Source organism: Carassius gibelio, chromosome B3, assembly GCF_023724105.1.
Source record: "Carassius gibelio isolate Cgi1373 ecotype wild population from Czech Republic chromosome B3, carGib1.2-hapl.c, whole genome shotgun sequence".
Taxonomy (NCBI): domain Eukaryota; kingdom Metazoa; phylum Chordata; class Actinopteri; order Cypriniformes; family Cyprinidae; genus Carassius; species Carassius gibelio.
In genome coordinates, this window is record NC_068398.1 from 33543306 (window position 1) to 33566193 (window position 22888).

The window sequence follows — 22888 nt, forward strand, 5'->3', positions numbered from 1 at the left end:
TGTACTTTCTTCTTCTTTTAGCTTTGGAGTAACGGCTATACAAATCATGGCTTCCTGTCCTGAATTCCTACGGATTCATCCCTTTTCATGTCTTCCCTCTTTTTATTTATTTATTTTTTTTTTTACTGCAGATTCCTCAACAAAATCTGTCAGTCAGAAAACTTAAGTTTTCAGATCAGCATCCTTCTTTAATCACTGCATACAGTTCAGCTGGGTCTTTAAAGTGAATGTGTTTTTGTTATAATGACATGTGCCATATATGTGAATATTAACTCATATTTTCTAGTTTGAGAAACTAAAAAAAAGGCAAAATGTAAATAATTCTAGATTATACACAATGATTAGCAGGTACAAAATCACTACAGCCACTTTATGTCAGCGCAGACACTATGTGCGCTGGTATAATGCTGTGACACGCATATTTAATGAAATTAAGGCAAAATCATCATCATTTCTATGTAAATGAGACTCTTTATAGAATAAGCCAGGTTCCAGGTTCCACAGCTAATCACCAGCTAGTAGATTCATGCTCCAGCCCGAACAAGATGATTTCAGTTTCTTTTAGTATTCCCATCCAAAGTAAAATGGCATATGAAGGCTGTTTATATAGTATCATAGGGGCATTCACCCCCTAAAGATGGGCAGTTGTCCTAAAAAAGTAGTGTGTGTAATAAATCCCTGTTGAAAGAGCAGTCTTTCTTTGGACTCATCACTCTTTTTGGGCTCTTTTCATCTTCTCTCACATGCCCTCATCAGATCAACCCACTTGTTAACACCATCAGGATAGGCAGGGATTGAGATATACAGGTATCTCTAGCATGTACTCTTGAGCAGTTTTCATTTGCCAGCACTAAATGAGCAGGAATAGTTTGGAGGAGGATTTGGCTCTGTTTATGAGGATGACAGTTTGTCATGTTCCTTCAAATTGTGTTTTCTTTACAGACATATTCCTGATTCATGTTGTTTAACTTCATTCCTTGAGTATTTCCACTTTTGAGTGATCAGTGTTTCTTAGATGATGCAACTTCAGAGTTTAACGTCAAAGCGATTGGTCATTTCAGCTGTAGCTGGAGGTGCTGAACAGTGTTGTGGGTAACGCGTTACAAAGTAATGCGTTAGAGTACTCTAATTACTTTTTTCCTGAAATTTGTAACTTAACGCGTTAGTTTCGTGCGTAAGTAATCAGTAACTTCGTTATTTTTTTAAAAAAAGTAATCCGTTATTTTAAGGAAAGGAAAATCCCGACTGCAGCCTGCTTTTTGTCAGACAGTATGCCTAGGTCTACTGTGCCACCTGCGGATGTATCAGCGGAGCCGAAGCTCTGTGATCGTAAAGTCAATGGCTGTGATGCGTCTGTGCCCTGCGCCTGACCCTGTGTGTGTGTGTGGGTTTTTTTTTTTTTTTTCGAACTCCCGGCAAGATGGCAGAGAGGACAGCGTTTGGTTTATGGAAGTACGCACATTATTTTCAATTTGTCAACGAAAAAGAAAATAACATAACGGTAAAATGCACACTCTGCTTTGGTGAAAAGCTTCTGTCGACCGCCAAAAATTCTACCTCAAATTTAACGCTACGTTTTAATCACTACTTTGAAGAGTAAATGTAAGAGGACTGTGTTAAAGCGAATTTAGGCTTGTGACTGTGAGTGACACTTTAATAATAATTAGTTCGGCTATTAAGCGATTTGTCATTTGCCTGTGTGGCAGTGAAGGATTTAATTCGGTTTGTTATCATTTTTGTTTGACAGGCAGCTGTTAATTTCTGTTAGATCGTTGGCTGGCTGGTTGTTCATCATTTTTAAATGGATTTAAATCTGCAAGCCTGTTTAAGGTTGTTTACAAGTAAGCATACTTGTACTTTGATAACTGCATTATTTAAAGTTAAAGAAAAATCAGGAGTTATCTTGTGGTGCTCATAATATACAGTAGCCTAGGCTACCCGGGCTGGGTAGGTGCGAATTTTGATTAATAATATGTTCTGTGATAATAAATAAATAAAACGCCATGTGGAATAGCCGATTGCTGACTGTCTTTCCTGTTATTGTTATCCTGCAGTGTTAATTTAGTCGGATGACTGACGTTATTCATTGTCGGGAGTCACGACTTGTAGGTGCATTTAAAGGGGCCGGGGGCTGTGTCTGTCATGTGTGAGCCGCTGCGAACTGCTTTTAATTTTTGGTAACGCATGAGTACTCTAACGCGTTACTTTTATGAATAGGTAACGCTGTATCATAACTGATTACTTTTAATTGATGGTAACGTTGTAACCTAACTAACTACTTTCCAAAGTAACTATACCCAACACTGGTGCTGAAATGGATGTGGCTGGTTCCCTTTTCCATTTTCTGTTTGCCCCAAAGGCTAAAGGGCTTGTCCTGATAAAAGGCACTAGCCTAACTTCCCTTATGGACTGGAGCTGTCAGACCAAACCTAGTGGCATAGATTTGACATTAGAGCAGTCTCAGAACATAGACATGTGGCACCTCTCATGAATTGGTACAATGTGGCCATGTTCCCTTGCATTCAAAACAATAGTTCAGCCAAAAATGAAAATTCTTATTCCAAAACCATATTGATTTTTTCCTTTAGTGGAACACAATAGGAGAAATGGTGAAGAATGTGCTCGTTGTCTTTCAATCTATAAAATAAGTAAACAAATACATAAATGCATAAAATAATTAAACATAATTAAGTACATACATGCAATACAGACATACACCATAACAGTATGATAAAATTAGTCCATATGACTTGGGCACTATGCTCCAAGTCTTCTGAAGTCATACAATAGTTTATTGCTCCCAAATTTGGTCAATATTTTGACCAAAGTTGGCAGAAAATTATTCTGTAGAGCCCTGTAATTTATTTTATTTATTACAATTTTTAATTTTTTATTTTTTATATTCTTTTCCAATTATTGTGTTTTACATTTTATTTCTGTGGGGGGTTTTAATATTTAAATGACATTTTAATAAAAAAAAAGTCAAACCAATTGAAATTCCGAAATAGTTCAATACTAATTTATTAATATTTCAATAATAGTAGCAGCTAAATGATTTTTTCAGACACTCTGTATTAATTGTTCTGGATTTGTTGTTTTATGGTTTAATGCACATTCATTATCAATAATAATAGTAATCAAATTGATGCATAAAACTTTAACAAATTGCTCAGTCTTTTAAAATGTAATCAAATGAAATGATTAAATGCTGTGAAATGTCATTCAGAGCAGTTCTGGAAATTGTGGAAACACCACAAATGTCACATGTGCTTGAGCATGTGTAGTAAAACAGCAGTCATGCAGAACAAGCAGACTTCTTGTTTCAAAATAAATCCTTTGCCATTTAATAGTAACTTATTGTGATTTGATTAAGTGTGCAACCCTACTTTTAGTTTATTCAATCAAATTTTGCCAAATTCTCGGACATTCCACATTATACAGTAAATTCCATTTTTACGTCTAGATTATGAGATTCAATCCATGCATTCCACATCGTAGAAGTCATTGGACCCTACTTCTGTGTTATTAGTGTTATATTCTTTCTCTCATACAAATATAATTCTGTAGTGCCACTGCATCTGCTTTTAGCTACATGGTTTCTGTACATGCGTGAGATCACCATGGTAACAAGATGTGCGGCATACAACTGATGCTGTTATTTTTGTTTCCTCAATGTGACCAAGAACAAGAGAAAAGTGCAAGACAGAGGTAGTGGTACTGTGAGAGATAATGCTTTGAAAAGGCAGCATGTGGTTTTCTGTGCCATTCGTCTGCAGCTTAACAAGATGTAAATCGAAGAGCCATGTGTGGCGAAAGCAACCAACTTTACGCTAGCTGAAGAGAATGTAAATATGAAGTGTGTTTGTGAATGATCCAGGAGGAAGTTGTCAGAATGTTTCACCTGCCTTCTGTTTACACAGTGTTTGCCCTCCATCCACAGACATCCACCCAGAAGCTTTCACTGCTAGCTAGTATTACAGAGATGTGACATATCTCAAAGTCCGCTATCCCAGAATGTTCTGTTCTTGTTTTGTCAGTTGATTAATCCTCACCTGTCTCCATTTCCCTGATTACCTCCTGTGTGCTTAAATACCCTGTCTGTTTAGTTCTTCCTCGTCCGTGATTGATGTTAGTTAAGTTCATGTTTTGATGTTAGTTAATGTGTTAATGTAGAAGTGTTGTATATTGTCTATGTTATCTCTATCGATGTTCAGTAAACTCCTCTTTTTGATTAATAGCCTCCTCGAGCGCTTGATTTCTATGCTAGCATACACACCAGTTGAAACAGAATAACAGACCAAAACAGTTTAGCGCCGTTTTTCTTTCTGTTTGGTTTTGGTTTTCCTCCATCTCCCGGAATGGCTATTCCAGCAGTCCAACTCCTATGCCTGGAGCAACTGGACCGTTCGCTGGAGGACCATACCAGGGACTTTCTCGATCCGGCGTGCCTTACCCACTTCCCCGACCGCTTGTAAGGCATGCCTACTGGCGAACTGTCCCAGATAGTATTTCGCCGCCTTCGTGGAGTGGGTGCTGGAGAAAAATGGATCTTCATGTACCATCTGCACTGCCGAAGAGGATATCTCCAGCCCCAGTCCGAACCAGAGACCAGCCAGCCGCCATCACGCCGCACGGAGCTAGAGCCCACCGCAGCCGCAGAGCCCGAGCCAATCTCTGACAGGGAGCAGGAACTCGAGAGCGCGACTGACCAGGTGTGTGAGCCGGCAACACTGTGCGTCATGGGAGTATTAGAGGAGATAGAGGCATGAAGGAAGGCCCTGCCCACACTTCTGCGACTGAGGGTGAACTGTATTCGGTTTCTGGAAATTATATGGAGCAATTTATGGCCCTTTTGGACTGGTTTATGGAGGTCATTCCTGAATCCCGTTTCTACACTGGTTTCATCCAGCCCTGAATTTTCTGTTTCTCCATCTGTCGGCCCCCTGGTGTCATCGGCTCCTTCTCCACCATGGCTCCTCCCGCCAGCGACTCCACCGTGGATCTCCATCCTGGCTGGTCCCTGGATCACCATCTGGCTCCTCCTGCTCCGGGCTCCTCCCTCCATCCACTCCGCCCTGGTTCCTAGCTCCTTGCTCCCTCTTCGCCTGCCTCCAGAACCCCCACCCTCCCTCTGCTGGTATTCCTTTTGTGGTGCGAGGACGCACCATTCCGGGAGGGGGTGAACTGTACGGTGAACACACCTCTTATATTTTGGTTACTCAGTTCATGACCCCTTTAATTGTGTTTAACCTAAATCAAAAGTGCATTTCTTGAAAAATGTCATTTACTTTTTCACATTGAAACAAATGGGACGGTTTGCATAAGATTATGAACATGAATATGAACACAATCGAGCAACAGCCCATTTATAAAGTCTGTTGCACATAAAAGCTTTAGCTCAGTTAAGAAACTGGCAGGAAAGCGGTCAAGATTATTGCATGCACACATTGCATAATGAAATGCACCTGTTGACTAAGATGGACGTGGCATCGATACAAGATTTCCATTGAGCAGTGACAGGAAGGATTACAGCGAATCAGGCCCCGAGAAGATGGCTGCTGCTGCTGTCTTGGAGAACGTGGTAAACACACGCTCACTTCAAAGACACATCAATACACCCAGCTCCCCCACGGCATGTCTGTCAGCTGTCATTCTGCCCAAACTTTGGATGTTGCCCCTTTTTTAACTTTATTTATTTTTTGTTAATGTGTCACCACCATTTTTAGTCTCTGTTTAACGCTATGATTCATATTTTCTCTCTCTCTTTCACTGCTGACGGAAGATGGTGGCGTTTCGGGGATGTTGTTGTCATTGTTTGTCTTCACTTTTTGTCCCTGCAAACTTATTAATTTCTGTCAACCGGTTTCTCTGCCATTTGGAGATACACCAAATCCCATTATTTTTGGTCATGGATTACAGAGAGCAAAACAGTGGGAGAATATGATCAAAGACACCTCCCCATCACCTCGGAGTGGCAGATCGAGAGAGGGAAATGGAGCTTAATAGCAGAAAATCAGATTTAGACCAGCCAGGCATGTGGATGGATTTGGTGATTATATTTTTCTTTCTTCTGCGGAGATGAAAGTTACGCTGTTTTCCCCCCATCCTTCAGTCTTCTCATTCTTTTTCTCTCAGTATGGCTGGGAAAGTCGGTGACACAGGAAGAGGCTGCCACAGACCGGCAGTGTAGAGCTGTGGAGAGCTCTCTGGCTTTAGAATGCATTAAAACACATCCACAATGCCAACGGCCACTAGTTCAGAGACTTTAACATCACCCTTGAACAGAAATTTTCAACTTAGTGTTTTACAGGCTGACTTTTGACGTGAGGTGTGGTCCATATAGCAGCTTTTTTTGACCAAGAACAGTTAGTAAGGCATAATGCACTATAAGCTAGTTATCACAAAATGAAGATCTCCGTGAACCTCATGATCACAGTGTTTTGCAATAATGAGCAGCTTATTATACCGTACACAGCTACTTCCCAAAATATGATGCTTTAGGAAGCAACTGTAAAAAAAAACCAGCTTTCAGAACTGTGCCATGGTAGCTACTTTATATCGCTGATTTAAATAAAAATTTCAATTAAAAAATAAATGTATTTCATTAATGGAAATAAGGTTGTAATAGAAAAACATGATACCAAAATAAAGCAATAAACATTCATTTAATAAAGTATAATTTAACATTAAGCCTCAATTTGCATTTAAAAAAAATTCAACTTTTTGTCAGATCTTTCTTACTTCCAAAAACATTACATTTAAATTAGGGCCGGGACTTTAACGCGTTAATTGAGATTAATTAATTACACAAAAAATAACGTGTTAACTAAGATTAATTAATTACAGAAAAAAAATTCCCGTGGAACGTTTCTCACTGGATGAGTTTCGGCGGACCGTTTATACTGAAGCACCAACTAGCGTTCGCATATCACCAAAGAGTATACTCTTTGATATCACTGCAGCACATCGAGCCTCAAGTATCACCTCAACGCAAAACATATAGCAGCTAGCGTGGACTTTACACTTTATGTTGAACTATGTATTATTTTGTTGGTGCAACAGTTTATGTTGAACTCTTTATTGTTTTGGCCAAGGTTATTGAGAGTTGGACTTAGTATGTTATGGCCTCTGAAGCAACAGAGAGATGTTTTCTAATAGTCAGTGTTTCCAATGTTCTGAATGTAAGTGACAGTATTGTGTTTTACTTAAAAAAAAAAACACTTTACAGAAGGTTCCAGCACCTATAAGCTTCCTGAATTTCTGAAATGTACTATTTCTAAATTATTTCTAAATATGCTATTGCTACACTTCATGGCAAAAATTGCACTGGTCTGCTAGACTTGGTTGAACAAAAATAAACAATATTTTGTTGCTTAAGCTTATGTATTCAGTTATTATTCAATGGTATACTATAAATCCATGTGAAAAAAAATTACTTCTCACTGTTCTCAGGTCAAATATTTATCTGCGATTAATTTCGATTAATTAATAACAAAGCCTCTAATTAATAAGATTATTTTTTTTAATCGAGTCCCGGCCCTAATTTTAATGTATTTTACCATAAAATTGCATGAAATACACTGTTATCATTCAATTTCATCATTTTTACAGTGTGCTGTGACAACAGCACAATGGTCATTTTTCAGAAATATGACTTTGAATGCTGCACCTGATCAATCCTGAGACCTGTATAATAATATTGGATATGCTTAGTGAACTTCAATACTGGCTCTGTAACAAAGTCTAAAACATGACTATTGGCCAGTCAACTGCAGGTTGCAATTTTGAGAAAGTTCTGGCATTTATTGTACAAGTTATGCAGCAGACGGTCTGTGAATGGCAAATCTGTCGGCTTTCCATTTGCAGCTAAGACCATCCTCCATCTATCACCAAATGGAAGTGGTAGAAAAAACAATGCATGATGGCACAAAGGCCACATGTCAACAGGAACTTGATCAATATTGAGTGATCACTCTGGAGTCTCAGCTCTTTTTTCCTTCTCCAGCTGAAGGACAATGATAGATGGTGTTGTGCAGCCGTCAGTGTTTTCTGCTCAAAGTGGATGGTTTACTACTATAAAGCTGAAGGTTTGCCGTTATTTACAGGTCAGCTCTCCACACTTAATAATTATTAATGAAGCTGACACGAAGAAAGCTGGCCGCCCCTTGTCAGAAGGCTTTAATCACACTACCAGATGGTGATGGAGGCTCTAGGGTCACCAGCCAAATAAAAGGCTCTTATTGAATGCCTAAGCTGGCCTTTGTAGTGTTGACCCTGGCGGCAAATCAGCACCCAAGGTCATCACATGGGACGAATTGCAGGAGGTCCCAACTTAAAACATGAGAGGCCAGCAAACTCCCCAGCAGCCTAAATCCTCACGCAGATGCATTCATGGCTGTGTTCCCTGATCCCTACCGCCAGTCCACTGATCCACCTGCTAACAGAGGTATGACAGATCCCTGCCCAAAAACAGATTTGGAAGCCATGATGAAAATCAAACAGTCCTATCCACACAGCACACACACACACACACACACGCAGGCTGGGGGTGTAGCCACACCTGCCAGTGTAATACGTGATGGCACTTTTAAATAGGACGAGGAAGGACAAGTGAAGATTGATCTGTTTTTCATTAGCATGGTGTCACCTTCACTGACTTGGTTTCTTCACAATAGGGCTGAGCAATATAGATAAAAAATACTTCTCAGTAGTTTTTAGCCTTTTGATGATTTCCAATATAAATTGCCAAGTTTATTTGCCTGATGTGTGCATGCATTTTTTGTTTGTTTTCATTCAGATAAATAATTTTAGAAAGTATTGGTAGCACTTTATTTTAAGGTGTCCTTGTTACACATTGCATGCACTTACTATTATAATAACAATAAATTATGCATAATTATATGCAAGTAACCCTAAGCCAAACCCCAATCCTAGCCCTAACCATACAGTAAGTACATGAAGTTAGTTAGTATTACTTAATACATAAATGTGCAATTACACTGTAACATGTTGTTTACTAAAAAAAATAAAATAATGTAATTGTAACACGAGGATGATTATTAGAATCTTCACACTTCTCTTTTTTCAAGATCAGCATTTAAAAGTTGTTCATATTACTTTTTATATATTTTGTATTCTATATTCTGAAGTTATATGATTGTGAAAAATTATTTTCCCCTCTTGTAATAGTAGTTTGTCTTGTAATTCAAGTTTTCTACAACTGACAAAATGTTTTTTAAAGCTCGAGTATGTGTTTTCTTAGTTATGTATAATGTGATTTTAAAGACTGAATAATTACTATAAGAAATAAGTAAAATTGTCTTCAATAGGTACTATTTGGTAATGTGATCAAACTTGGTAATTCTTATAGCACTTTGACTTGCTTGAGGTGAGCAACTGGCATGACTTAACTTGTCTAGCTTAATTATGACTTGCATTTCTTTCTTACTCCCACCCAAGCTTTTATAATACTGTGAGAGATTTTTTCTTCCTTTTATAGAGTTTATTGACCTCTGATCTCAGTATGGTTTCATTGTACTGTATGAAAAAGTAAGACTCAAACTGATTTGAAAACAACATGAGGATAAGTAAATGATGACAATTTTCATTTTGGGTGAACTGATGTTTGTGTATGCTCAGTATTCACGGTGCTTTCTCTTTACCTGACTCCAGGAACAAATAAATCCAAGGCAGTTTAGATACTTGGAATGCCCGTTGCTTTTAAAACCATGTTTACAAAAAAGTCATCCTCTCCAAGCAACACAATCCAATGCCACACTCGCCAAAAATCTCTAAACACATGCTGCAAAATTGTGGAAAAATGCCTGCCAGCCTTGTACTTATTACACTATCAAACCTAATTGTTCCTGTAAAAAAAAAAAAAATAATAATTATGTGTGCTGATGTTTATTTTCCTTCTGTTTTAATGTGTATGGGTAGAAGGGTGAGTGTTGTGATTGCTCAGCTCCAGAATTAGATTGTTAATGAAGGTTGGCTTAGCGCTACATGCTTTGTGCTTTCAAAAACAGTAACGTTCAAATACAGCGTTCACACTTCAAAGGCCGTGGACTCACACCGGCAATATTTTGAAGTGATTGCAGCACCTGATAGAAGCTCAAAGCGCCTGTAGCTCTAAGATGCCTTTGGCGAGGTACAGACATTTGCTTGGAAACACACATAAAGCAGTCCAAATGCTTCATTTATCCATGCTTTCCCAACTTTGTCACTGTTTGTGTTTTTCCATATTTAGTGCAGATCCATTAAGCACCCTCTGTTCATTGGATCCTCTCTACTTGGATCAGTGTTAGCATGTTACAGGATTAGTTCTTTAAAAAAAAAAAAAAAAAAGGAAAATTGTCATCATTTACTCATGTTGTCTTTCATGGAAGACTGAAAAAATATTCACGCACAGTGATGTAGCCATTATTTCAAAAGATAGACAGAAATGACAAATAATACCTTTTTTAATACACAGATTTTATTGTTATTATTATAATTATTGTTGTTGTCTTTTAATTGAGATTTGACTTTTAATTTAAGAAATTAATGGCCAGATGTACTAAACAGGGCGAATTAGCATTATAGTGCAATTCCATAAAGTGCCGATGGGAGGGGAAAATTCTGCATGTGATTTACTGATAATGCACAAATTGATGAACACAGACATAGGCAGATCATTTCCATAATGACCAGTGTAATCTACCAAAAGCAGTGCAAATTACCACCTGCTTTAAGACATGCTGGACAATAACAAAGTTTATAGATAACAATATCTAATAATTATTAGATAATTCATTAATAAACCCAGCGACTCATTAATTGTTTATTGTTAGTATAGTAGTAGAATTAGTAGTAGTAATATATTTTAATAATAATTGCTATTATCTATTACTATTATCTATTTTTTTTTTCAAAGAAACCCGAATGACCAACAATATCTTAAGCGTCATAATAGTCCTAAGTTCAGTTAAAAGAACAAATATACATTCATAAATGGTTACCAAGTTTTAGTTCTAATTACTATAGTTATATCATTAAATAGTGCTTAATTATCATAATATCATAATATAATGCTTGATTGACTGATTAAGAAGCTGAAATTTAAAAAGCTGTGCCATTTTACAAAGATAAGCTGATTTGGTGGAATCATATATATAATTTTATATATATATATATATATATATATATATATATATATATATATATAATTTTATATATATATATATATATATATATATATATATATATAAAATATCGAGATATCGCCCACTCCTACATCATACACACAAAAAAAGTGTACAATTCTGACAAAATCTGATTTCTTGATGATTTTACATTTTATAATAGTGATTTTATAATTTCAAAATACAGAGAAAAGGTAGAAATGAATGACTGATAAGCCAATAAATGCTCATTTGCTGCTGTCTACAGGTTATAATTGTGATTTTATTTACTTATCTTACATAAGTGTTTTTTTTTTTTTTTTTAACACAAAGTAGGCTGTATTTTGTTCATCCCATTAAAATAACATTCAAAATGGATCATCATAGAGCTTTAAAAAATAGTTGTGTGAAATGCTTGAAAGTCATTGAAAAGTGTTTGAATTTCTCTCTCAAAAAGTTGTACAAACCCTGAAATGAATGCTATGATGCCTTTGACTATTTCTACCACAAAACCATGGTTACAGTTAGCGTTTCCACTTCTGGTTTCCTGATGTATGTCGGCACTGTTTATAACAAAGATTTCTGTGCAGAATTTGAATGATTCTCAGATCTCGCAGCAAACTTATAAATATGTGGCGAATTCAACCGTTGTTCACTGTATCTCGCAACACTGTTGCATCTGTGCAGTAACAATGTCGCGAAATCAACTCTGGCTCCTGAGGAAACTGGTTCGGACTGGTTTGTTTGCATCCACCGGAGCTGATCTATGCCACTCAGTCAGTGCTGGTGTTTATACCGGTGCAACAAAATAAAATAGATAATTTCGATTTAATAATAGATAGAAGGAAAAATAATAATTTCATAAAAGCTGAAGATATCCAGATATCAGCTTTTAATGTAGTCAGAGATTTTAAATTACCCACACTTGCGTCTTGCCTCCCTCATCCATTGTATGTTACTACAACACATATTAGAAAAGCGTCAGTATGTTATAATAGATTATGGTCTATTACTCAACCGATATAGAATCATCCTTGTCTGCATCGCAGTACATCGTAGAAACACCAAAAACATATAGTGACCAGGCATTGCACCAAAAAAGTCAATAAAATTAGCGTAAAATTTTATTCATGCACTATATTCTAAGTCTGTATTCTATTATATTTTTGTGAGTCATTTTATGGACTGGCCATCCATCCAGGATTTAGGTCCACAATTATATAAACATTTCCTTCTGTGTGATGGTAAGTTAAGATAATTTTGAGTTTTCAGTGCTAGAGTTGCCTAAACAGTAAACCGTTTTCGGATCCATTAAGCCAATCTCCAGGTCTGGCGGTAGCACTTTTAGCTTAGTTTAGCATAGATCATTGTATCGGATTAGACCGTTAGCGTATCGCTCAAAAATGGCCCAAGAGTTTTGATATTTTTCCTATTTAAAACTTGACTCTTCTGTAGTTACATCGTGTACTAAGACCTATGGAAAACAAAAAGTAGCGATTTTCTAGGCCGATATGACTAGGAACTATTCTCTCATTCCGACATAGTAAACAAGTAATACCATTGCACCTGCTGCACCCATAGTACGGCTACGAAGTCCCTTGATTATTACGCTGGAATGAGAGTATAATCTGTAGTCATATCGGCCAGCAGACCCGGAGATCGGCTGAATGGATTTACAAAGGGTAAAACTCAACTGTTGAGTTGGAAAATGAACCTTTTTCAAAAATAGTGGTGTCTTCCTTTAAGGAAATGTATGGTCTCTATAGCAACACAAGCAGCAAAAAATCCTTTTTGTAGATGCTAGAGTTGCCTTGTTTCTCTCATCAGTGTAAAATGCTCGGGGAAATACAGTTACTGATAGGTTGAGAGAGGTAGGGCCCAGGATGGATCTGCTTGTGGGTTTGCTGGTCTGTATGTATTGTGTGTATTTTAGCAGTAGCTCATGTGTTGATGCCTCCGGACCAATGCATCAGTAGCATCAACATCAACTTCACCTGCATGTGCATCTGATCACTTACATATTTTACTGAGGGCTTTTCACACTAGAGATTTGACATCAGAAACTTGAGTTCATTGTGTTAGTGTGGAAGCTGTGTTGTCAACATTACGTGGACTTTCACAAGATTAGATCTTAAAAAACAACGTGTGTATTCTCATAAAACCGCATCTTTTTGCAAACCGCATCTGATCAGTTGATTGGCTCAAACGTAATTTAGGTCACACTTTTATGTGGCTTTGTGAAACAGCCAAGCAACTGCCATTGAAAGGAAAGAGACTGCTAATGGTTAACTCTCTATCTAGGTATGTGTTAAGAAGATTTTTTTTTGTTATCTGTGACCATCTATGACCCTACCTTACCCTATTTTAGATATCATTGGCCAAGACGGACTCTTTGAATCCTATCTTTACAAGTTTATGATAGGTAAGAAGTATTACAGTGGTGAATTGCTACTCAGAGAGCCAACATAACGCACAGCAGTAAATAATTATGTATTTATTTTTATCAGTCTCTTACTAGTATGGTCACAATTTATTGTAAGGTCCAAATCTCACTATTAACAAACAGGTACATAAAACTGTTGCCTAAAACACCTAATTTGATGCTCATTAACAGTAAGGTAGTTGTTAAGTTTAGTTATTGGGTAAAATTAGGGATGTAGAATATAGTCATGCAGAATATGTGCTTCACAAGCTTTAATGAACAGCCAATTTGTTAATAAAAGGCATGATGATAAGTAACTGATTAATAGTGAGAATTGGTCACTATACTAAATTACCACTAATATATACGTTTATTAGTGAGCATGCAACAAAAGCACATCTGGCTCTTCACAACAAAAATAAATTTAAAAAACCTCATATAGTCATTTATCTCTGTTTTTTGTTGCTTTTTTCTTTTCATGTCATATCCTTGTTTTGCAGATAACACTGTGATATTGTTTTCTCTCTTCCTGTTAAGTGGTGATAAGTTGGCTTCTGATGAAAGGCCCGTGTGCTGTTGTGGTGTCAGGCCTGGCCCTGAGCCCAGAGCTCCAGCCACACGCATGCCAACATGCCTGCCAGTCGCAGAGGTCACGGCAAGGCGACTCTCTCAGCCGATCCGGTGTCATGTGTCTGCACTCTCTGTTTCTAACACCCTCCTCTCCTGTGTTCTCTTTCATTACAGACCAACAGCAGGTTGAAGCATCTTGAGAAGGAATATAATCAGAAGCTGGCCAAGTCTGCACAGGTAAACACGATTGTTTGAATGTTCTGAGGGAAGCTGAAAAGGAAGGAAAAACACTATGTCCTGCTTTTCAGTCCAGCTAGATAGACAGGTAGATAGATTTGCTCATGCATAATCTTTATTTCTAGAGCAATTCGTGCATACTGCATTTGCAGTTATATGTGCATTAATTCATGTTCATTCCCTCAAACATGTGGGTGTGATGTTGGGTCTTGTTTTTATTTAACTGTCTTCACCTTGTCTTATTCACACTCTGTGTTGTTTGTTTTCAGTTTCTACCGTATTTAGATGTGAGTGTATTTTCGCATGTTGTTTGAAAAAAAAAAAAAAAAAGTACATTAGTGTCACAAAAATACTATATGAGTGATTGTGTGACATTATACAGCCTTATAAGCAAGTGAGCTGAGCTAATAAAAGATCAAAGATGCTCCCCTAGAATGCCCTCTATCTAAGTCTGATTCACTTGAGCTAATCGGTTTGTTCATTTCAATGAAACGTTTCAAAACTAATTTAAGTCATCATTCAGTGCAGTAGTGTTCCCAGAAGTCTTGTGTTTTTTCAAAGAAAATTAATAATAGAATTAATATGAACTATATTAATACTAAAATATATTAATACATTGTTACACACACAAAAAAACACACTTAAAAAATGCAGTTATTTTACTTTCTGTATATTAATGATACATATTAAAGTGATAACATTTCACAATATTACTATTTTTATAGTTTTTTTAGACAAAGAGCAGGCAAAAGCACACACATCGATCTCAACTGAGTGGTCAACTAAAAAACAAGTGGAAGGATTTTTAAATGTAAAGTTGGCAACACCAAAGCTCCAAAATTATTAAAAAAAAATTATTTATGAAAAAAACTGTGACATAGCAGATGTGATGTTTCGAACACGCAGGCTCTTCATCAGACAAATAAACAACACTGATGTACCAATCTTTAAAGGCCTAGCTTCGGGTGATCGAAGGTCAAGGCAATGTCATCATGATAATAATAATAATAAAAATACTAGGGATGTGCAACAGTGATCGAGTACTCGAGTACTCGACCGCGACAGCGATGATCGATCACGTAAACGATGATCGAAATTATTAATTTTTTTTTATTGGCCGGCGCCCTGATCTCTGATTGGTTAGCTTCCCACTTGATGCCTCAGAAGACGTAAGAAGACATAATAATGGCTTCAAAGTCACGTAGTGATGGCTGGCTTAAAAACAGTTCAGCGTAAGCTGTGCAGCGCCAAACTTTCACACAAATACTACAACAAATACAATGCGCTATCATCTAAAATGTGTACATAAAATATCTGGCGATAACAGAGCGGCAACTCAGACGAGCATTGAATCACTTGCCGTAAGACCTAAATGCAACGCAGGCAGAACCAAGAAGACAACAAAGCTATTCGCTGAAATGGTGGTGAAAGATTTGCTGCCCATTAGTTTCAGGGACAGAGAAGGTTTACTTGTCCAGTGGTGCCTGGCTGTTCCTGCAACATCTATTCCAGCGGAGCGAATTTATTCCACTAAATGTGAATCTGAGCACGTAGACCGCCTTATCTTTTTGAATAGACATTTGAATGTTTCACCGGTCGTGGTAAATATAATATCCTTTTTTTTTATATAATATTATTATTTCAGTTTTGAGCTTTAGCCATAGTTAAAATATCTAGGCTATTTGGTCTCTGTTTTATACCTTATAATAGTTGTTTGGTTAAACTTGGTGAACTTTTTTCTTTTAAAAACTACGTTTCACCGCTGGATCAAAATATGCTGCTAAAGTTATACTGGAAGACAACGTTTTGTTAAAAAAATGCGGTTGAATAAAGTAGCAAAAAAAGAAAAAGTATCTTTGTGTGTTAATTTTTAAATCACAGACAGATAATGAAATGGTCTTTATAAAATAAAAATGCACTGGATATATTTGTAGCCTAATTACATTAAATTTGTGGAGATGACGAAAATCTAAATTATTTGTTTGTCATAGTTTTTATCTTAAATATATTTTAAATCTCATTCAATAATTTAGCAATAATCAGTGATTTCCATGCTGTTAAATAATATTTAAATAATATTTTGGTTGATCAGAAAGTGCAAATTGAATACAGAATATTAATTAAATATTAAAATACATAAATAACGATAGTGACACTAATGTGAATTCATTGTACTTTTCGTGTTTGTGAAGCACAATCCGATTGAGTTACACTTTCAGTCAAGTTCACATCTGCATCGGCAAATTTTTTCAGATAAAAGTTGCAAGAGCTAGTCTATGTCTGATTAATTAACATGAACAAATATGCTGAAATCGCTGCATATCATCGATTCGTTTCATGCTCATATAAGCAATGCACGATAATGATATTGCTCTTAAATGTTTTTTTTTTCTATTATTATTGATATTTTATTACTGATGTTATAATAATGCAGCCGAGCTTTTTTTTCCGTCATATTTGTGGGCATAATTCAATTCATATGGCTTCGAAAACGCGCAGGTTTATGGAAAATAAAACTTAACTTAAAAATAAAACTTAATTACAACTACTACTACTTAATAACGTAGATGAAAATATAGCACAAATCTGCCATACATTTATAATGAGAACTTTATAGGAATCTATAGTAAAATCTGTCCTTCAGGGCCGTGCACAGACCTTTTGAGGGGCATTTGCTGAAACTGAAAAAGGGCACCCCCCTCCCTTTTTTTGTATCAATTATATATATTCTCTTTTTTAGCTATTCTGTTTGGTTTTATAAGCTAATTTGTATTATTTGGTTAACATGATTATGAATGACATCGAGAAGAGGGAAAGGTGAGCAATGAGTCAAGTATTTTTGACAAACTTTTTTGAAATATAATTTAAGTTATTATGTCCAACTCAATTCCAGATTATAAGAAACTATAGCCATACCGTTACTATAACATGTCCAACATGTATCCGCCTTCCTGGCAAAAATTTTATACTATGGTGGACCAGGGATGTTGGTCACTTGGAGGTCTCTTATTCACTACAATTTCCCTAAAATAAGCCAGCAATGAAAAAATAAATAAAAATAGTGTGAAAAGTACAGTTGCAGTGAAAAGCATTTCTGAAGGATCACGTGACACTGAAGAGTACTGAACTGGAGTAATGATGCTGAAAATTCAGCTTTGATCACAAAAATAAATTACATTTTAAAATATATTCAAAAAGAAAACAGTTATTTAAAATTGTAAAAATATTACACAATATTACTGTTTTTTCTGTATTTTGGATCAAATAAATGAAGCTTTGGAATGAATCATGAATTACATTCTGCATGATAAAATAAAAAGATTTCACAGAGATCTTCTGTAATTTTTTTTAGTTACTACTACATTACTGTCGTAAAACCATGTTTTACTACATTTTATACATGTGAGGACGAGTGGAGAGTATACCATAACATGATTAGCCTAAATATTAATAAATTAAGTGTATCAGCAATCATAAATCAAAGAAGAAAATTTCTTAGAAATATATGTTATCAAGGTGACGAGGTACGAAACAGCGCGGGGGCGCACCTGTTATGATTTTTCGATGGTAAAAACAAATTATATGTTGTTGTATTACTAATCAATATATAGTTTTTGACCAGCGAATGTGTGCAAATGTGATTTTTTTTTTTTTTTTCGTCATTAAAACGGCGACGGCGCCTGCCGCTGCCGGTGTAGCAGTCGATTCTGTTCCCCTCTGAATGTCTGTTTCCCTTGGGTTGCCAGGTCCGTGTAATAAACCCAACCAAATAGTTAATCAAACATTTTCCCAAAGTAACCTAAATTCCGCGAATTTGGCAACATTCCCGCATGCAAATACACCAAACACACCTGGATGTAAGGAAAGCAAAAAGGGACAAATTTCTTGCGAAGGGGGCGGAGTTATCAGCTTACACAAGCTCGTTTTAAGAACTTTCATTTGCTAAATATTTGTAAAACAGACAGACAGACGTAAAGGGTGACCAATAGCATTGATAAAGAAAAAAAAAAAAACACCACCAAAAAAAGGGCACTTCGGAGTGTAAGGGCAAATAGGGCATGTGCTCTGCACAGGTTGAGCCCTACCTGTGCACGTGCCTGCTGTCCTTGCCCATCTTTCAGTGCGCTGTCATGAAAACGCATCAGCCGGGGCTCGCACTCTCTCTCTCTCTCTCTCTCTCTCTCTCTCTCTCTCCGTCTAACGCATACTTTAGCATCTTATTGTGCTGATACAAGTTGTAATGTTACGTCTGATATGTATCTCAGTTATCTGATTTATCATAGGATGTGTCATAGAATTAGCTTCCGTTTATTGGTATACTCTTCACCTCAGGCAGATATTTCTTGCTCCTTTATTAATTAATTTAATTAATTGCTTCATCATAATCATAATCTAACCTGTCCTAATCATGTGTTCATGTTTTCATAGACAGATTTTCATGTCAGATTTTTTTTTTTTTTTTTTTTTCATGACAAAACATATGAAACTATGCAAAATACAAAAATACAAGAAAACAATTATCAATGTATTATTTCAATAACATTAAATGATACCTGCCTACATACATAAATTCAGCTAATACCCACAGAATGTTTATTATAGATAAATAGATCTTGTGTTTAAAGAAATGGATGAATATCAAAGTCCTCATTTAATCCTCTAGGGGACAACGTATGTATAAATTCAAAAGACTTAACACTGTAAAAGCAATTTGTTGATATCACTTGTGCGACGCAGACATTTAACTACCTAAATGCCTAGGTACTAAAGAGTGAAAACTAAGTGTCTCAAATCTGCAAAGTGCTGTGCTACTGGACTTTTTGGATTGCGATGTATAATTTCACATCGATGTTCAGAAATGCAAGTTTTGTCTGCTAGTCTTACCAATTTAACATAATCCACGGGGGCAATGCAGCAGGTTAATGACATTAGCCTTCTTACACAAAATAGTGCCTCAAAATTTTACAATTTTAGCCGTGCGAGTGTAAATGCCGACATCTTATATGTGAAATTGTACTGTTGACAGTTACCACATCTGTAATGTCTATATGGTATTTGGTCCCACTTTATATTAGGTGGCCTTAACTACTATGTACTTACATAAAAAATAAGTACAATGTACTTATTGTGTTCATATTGTATTGTAAAACACTTTTTTCTGCTATTGAGGTGGGATGGGGTAAGGTTAGGGAGAGGGTTGGAGGTATGGGTAAGTTTAAGGGTGGGTTAAGGTGTAAAGTATGGGTCAACAGTGTAATTATAAATGTTATTACAGAAATTAAATACAGATGTAATTACATGTAGTTTTTAAAAAAATATATAAGTACAATGTAAAAACATGTATGTACACAATAAGTACATTGTACTAAATTATTAATTAAAATGTAAGTGCATAGTAGTTAAGGCCACTTAATATAAAGTGGGTCCTGGTATTTTGTTCAAGAAATTTGTAACAGATTTCGAATCAGCTCTATACATTAAAAGAAGTGGTTTGTCAAAATATTTATCGAGGTTGGGATCACACATGTTTCAGTAAAATATCATCAATGTCCTTCGAAACAGGCAAAAATGAGCTATAACCATATTCTAGTGTGATTTTTAGAAAAACAACTATGAAACACAGCATAAGAGCATAATATATACAATATATAAAAATGTACCAACCACAACATTTTGAATAGTTGTGTACATATGATAGATTTATTTGTGTAAAATACTGCTTTTTAGTACTGCTGATTTCCTTCACTTATGTTAGTTAGAGTTAACATGTTCATTGTGGTATTTTTGTTTAATTTTGTAGTATGTAGTGTTTGGTTATGTTGCTATAAGGCAGGGGTGCCCAATTCCTGCAAAGTTCAGCTCCAACCCTGATCCAACCCTTACCTGCGTACCCCCAAAGCCACAATGTTAGCATTAGCTGTTACACATTTTTGGCTAAAGGTTGCAGACTTTCTTCCAGTGGCTTTATCAGGATTCTTGTTTATTAAAGTGGCACTGATATAACTGCTAAAATAATAAATAGAAAATAGCTAGATCTTAATTGATGGCTCATTAACATTATTGATATATATCATCAAATGTTAAAGCATTAAGCCATAATAGACGTAAGAGTAACTCTGTAAAGCTTAAAACAATTTCTTTGAAACAATGTGAATTGTGAAGAGCGCTTCACAAATAATCAAGTACAAGATTCCTTACTAACAGATTCTGAGCAAGGAAACCGTTTTGGTTAAGTTGTTTACCTCACTTTCACCATTGTGTTGCTTCAGTGCTAGAAAGCTGAAAAATCAGCTATGATTGCTGATAATTCAGCAAGTGTTCACCCTTTCATTGTGTTCTGAAGTTAGATCATGTAAACACAGTATAATATAAAATTTCTAAAATAACTACTACTCAGTCTCTACTGTAGCACCTGTGCCCTAAAATCCCACAATGCATCGTGTTGCTGACATTAGGTACAATGAATTTCATGCAAGGGTCAAAGCTTGCCATGACTCTTGTTTTGAGACGTGTTAATATATTTTTGGCGTGCACTTTTATCCAAAGCTATTTCATTCATTGTGTATACATTTCCCCAGTTTATGCACTCTCTGGGAATCAAACCCATGACCTTGGTTTTGTTAGTGCCATGCTCAACTGTTTGACCTCCAGGAACATTGCATAACTTTCTGTAAATAGCTTCAATGTAGTTACTGTCATTTCTGCCATGCAGTGCATTTTCATGTTTTAATTACTTGTGAAATAGAGTGAAAATAAGTGTAATCTATCATTTTCCTTTTACTTTAATTTGAGAGGATGTTGCCATTTGTATGTCCTCTGGTACTGCTCTAATTTCTGTGATAAAACACTTTAACTTTAAATATTTTAACCGTCATTTCACGTTATGTTATTCCATCATATATCGAACAGGATATTTAACAGACAGATCAACTGATACCATGCAAATCACATAATTCAGATCAGCAGGTCATCGCAGATCAGGTGGAATTTGTTGTTTATGCTTTTGTTTTCCTATTTAAAATGTGTGAATTGAGTAAAAGTAGAGCTACACCATTAATCGAATCGCAATTTTCAAAGGCTGCAATTTAGGGGTGCTCCGATCAGCGGTTAATTCCATCAGGTGCGTGATTTCACATAGAGCAGCTGTTACTACACAGAGCCGTTGTTAATAGAGAAGATGCGCAAATCCACTTCATTTTCAGCGTTTTTTGGTGCATCTTCTCTATTAACAACGGCTCTGTGTAGTAACAGATGCTCTATGTGAAACCACGCACCTGATGCAATTAACCGCTGATTAGATAACCGGCTTTACTGACGAGATGCGCATAACGATCGGCCGATCGTGATCGGAGCACCCTTACTGCAATTTTTTTTCCATGCGCAGCTTGTCAGTGAAGCACTGTTCTGTGATCAGTAGTAAATACGAAATACGAAAGTATTTTATTTCAAACACTCAACTGATGTTAATGAGTAGGTTTGGAGTAAAAGCATTATTACATTTTGTCATTAAAGGTTCATTATATGTTTGGAAAGATGTTTGATGCATGTTTTTTTTTTTTTTTTTTTTTTTTTTCAAACGCGCATTATAACTGACTCGGTCATTTACTACTCAAGCATTTACTATTGATCATAGAGCCGTACTTCACTTGAAAAGTGGCACAGAACAACTAAACCTGAAACCAAACAATTTAATTGTGATTTTGATTCAATTTTGGTTAATTGTGCAGCTAAAAGTGACAGATTCTATTACTTATTTACAAAGACAGTAACTTGTTGCCACCTGTTGGTGTAGAGATATAACCTGCCGAAAAAGGAAAATTCCCTCTACCAGTGGATTGTATTCAGTTTTAGTTACAATTTTGGAATAACAGGAATGACCCAGCTACTTCTTTTAGACAACTTGTGATGGACTGCAGATAATTACTTTATTAAGCCTGCTTGCCTTGTATGTAGTAAACTACTTTAAGTCATGAGAGGCAAACCAAAGTGTCAGAGAGGCGTCTTCAACACGTTTCCCCTCTGCCTCAATAGCACAACTTGCCCTCTGAGGTGTTGCAGACACGTGCATTTCATTTTGCAGCCTCTGATAATACTCATACTCAACACTTGTTGCCCACTCTCTGGTTCCCGGCTGTGATTTCACACTCAGGTCACCACTAGGGTGTTCTGAGGGTGTCTGAGCACTTATCTCTCCTCTATATCCCATACTGAGGCCGGCCTCTACTGTGTGTTAATTATATCATACATTAGATTGAATCTTCTCAGACTCAACCCCATTACACTCGCTCAGGTTCAGAAGAATGACCTTCATTCTTCTCTGTGTGTAAGATTAGCACAGAGCTGAACTCCTGTAGATGTTGTGGTCTGATGTTGTGGGCCTCTCATAATTGCCTTGCATTACGTTAGTCCCAGCTCAAACGCTCACTCTTTTTTCATGGCCTTATTTTCTGTTCTCTCCACAACACAGAGCGCTGAACGTCAGGTTGACAAGTAGATG

General features: G+C 36.4%; 1 protein-coding gene across 6 annotated transcripts in view; it reads left to right on the forward strand.

Moving 5' to 3' along the window:
* Window positions 1-22888, forward strand: part of cep112 (centrosomal protein 112) — a 177916-nt gene that overhangs the window by 119484 nt on the left and 35544 nt on the right. For all 6 annotated transcript variants that reach the window (XM_052552539.1, XM_052552544.1, XM_052552541.1 and 3 more), the window contains one exon: window positions 14329-14391. In XM_052552539.1, coding sequence (XP_052408499.1) covers window positions 14329-14391 — 63 coding nt within the window. The remainder of the gene's footprint in view (window positions 1-14328; window positions 14392-22888) is intronic.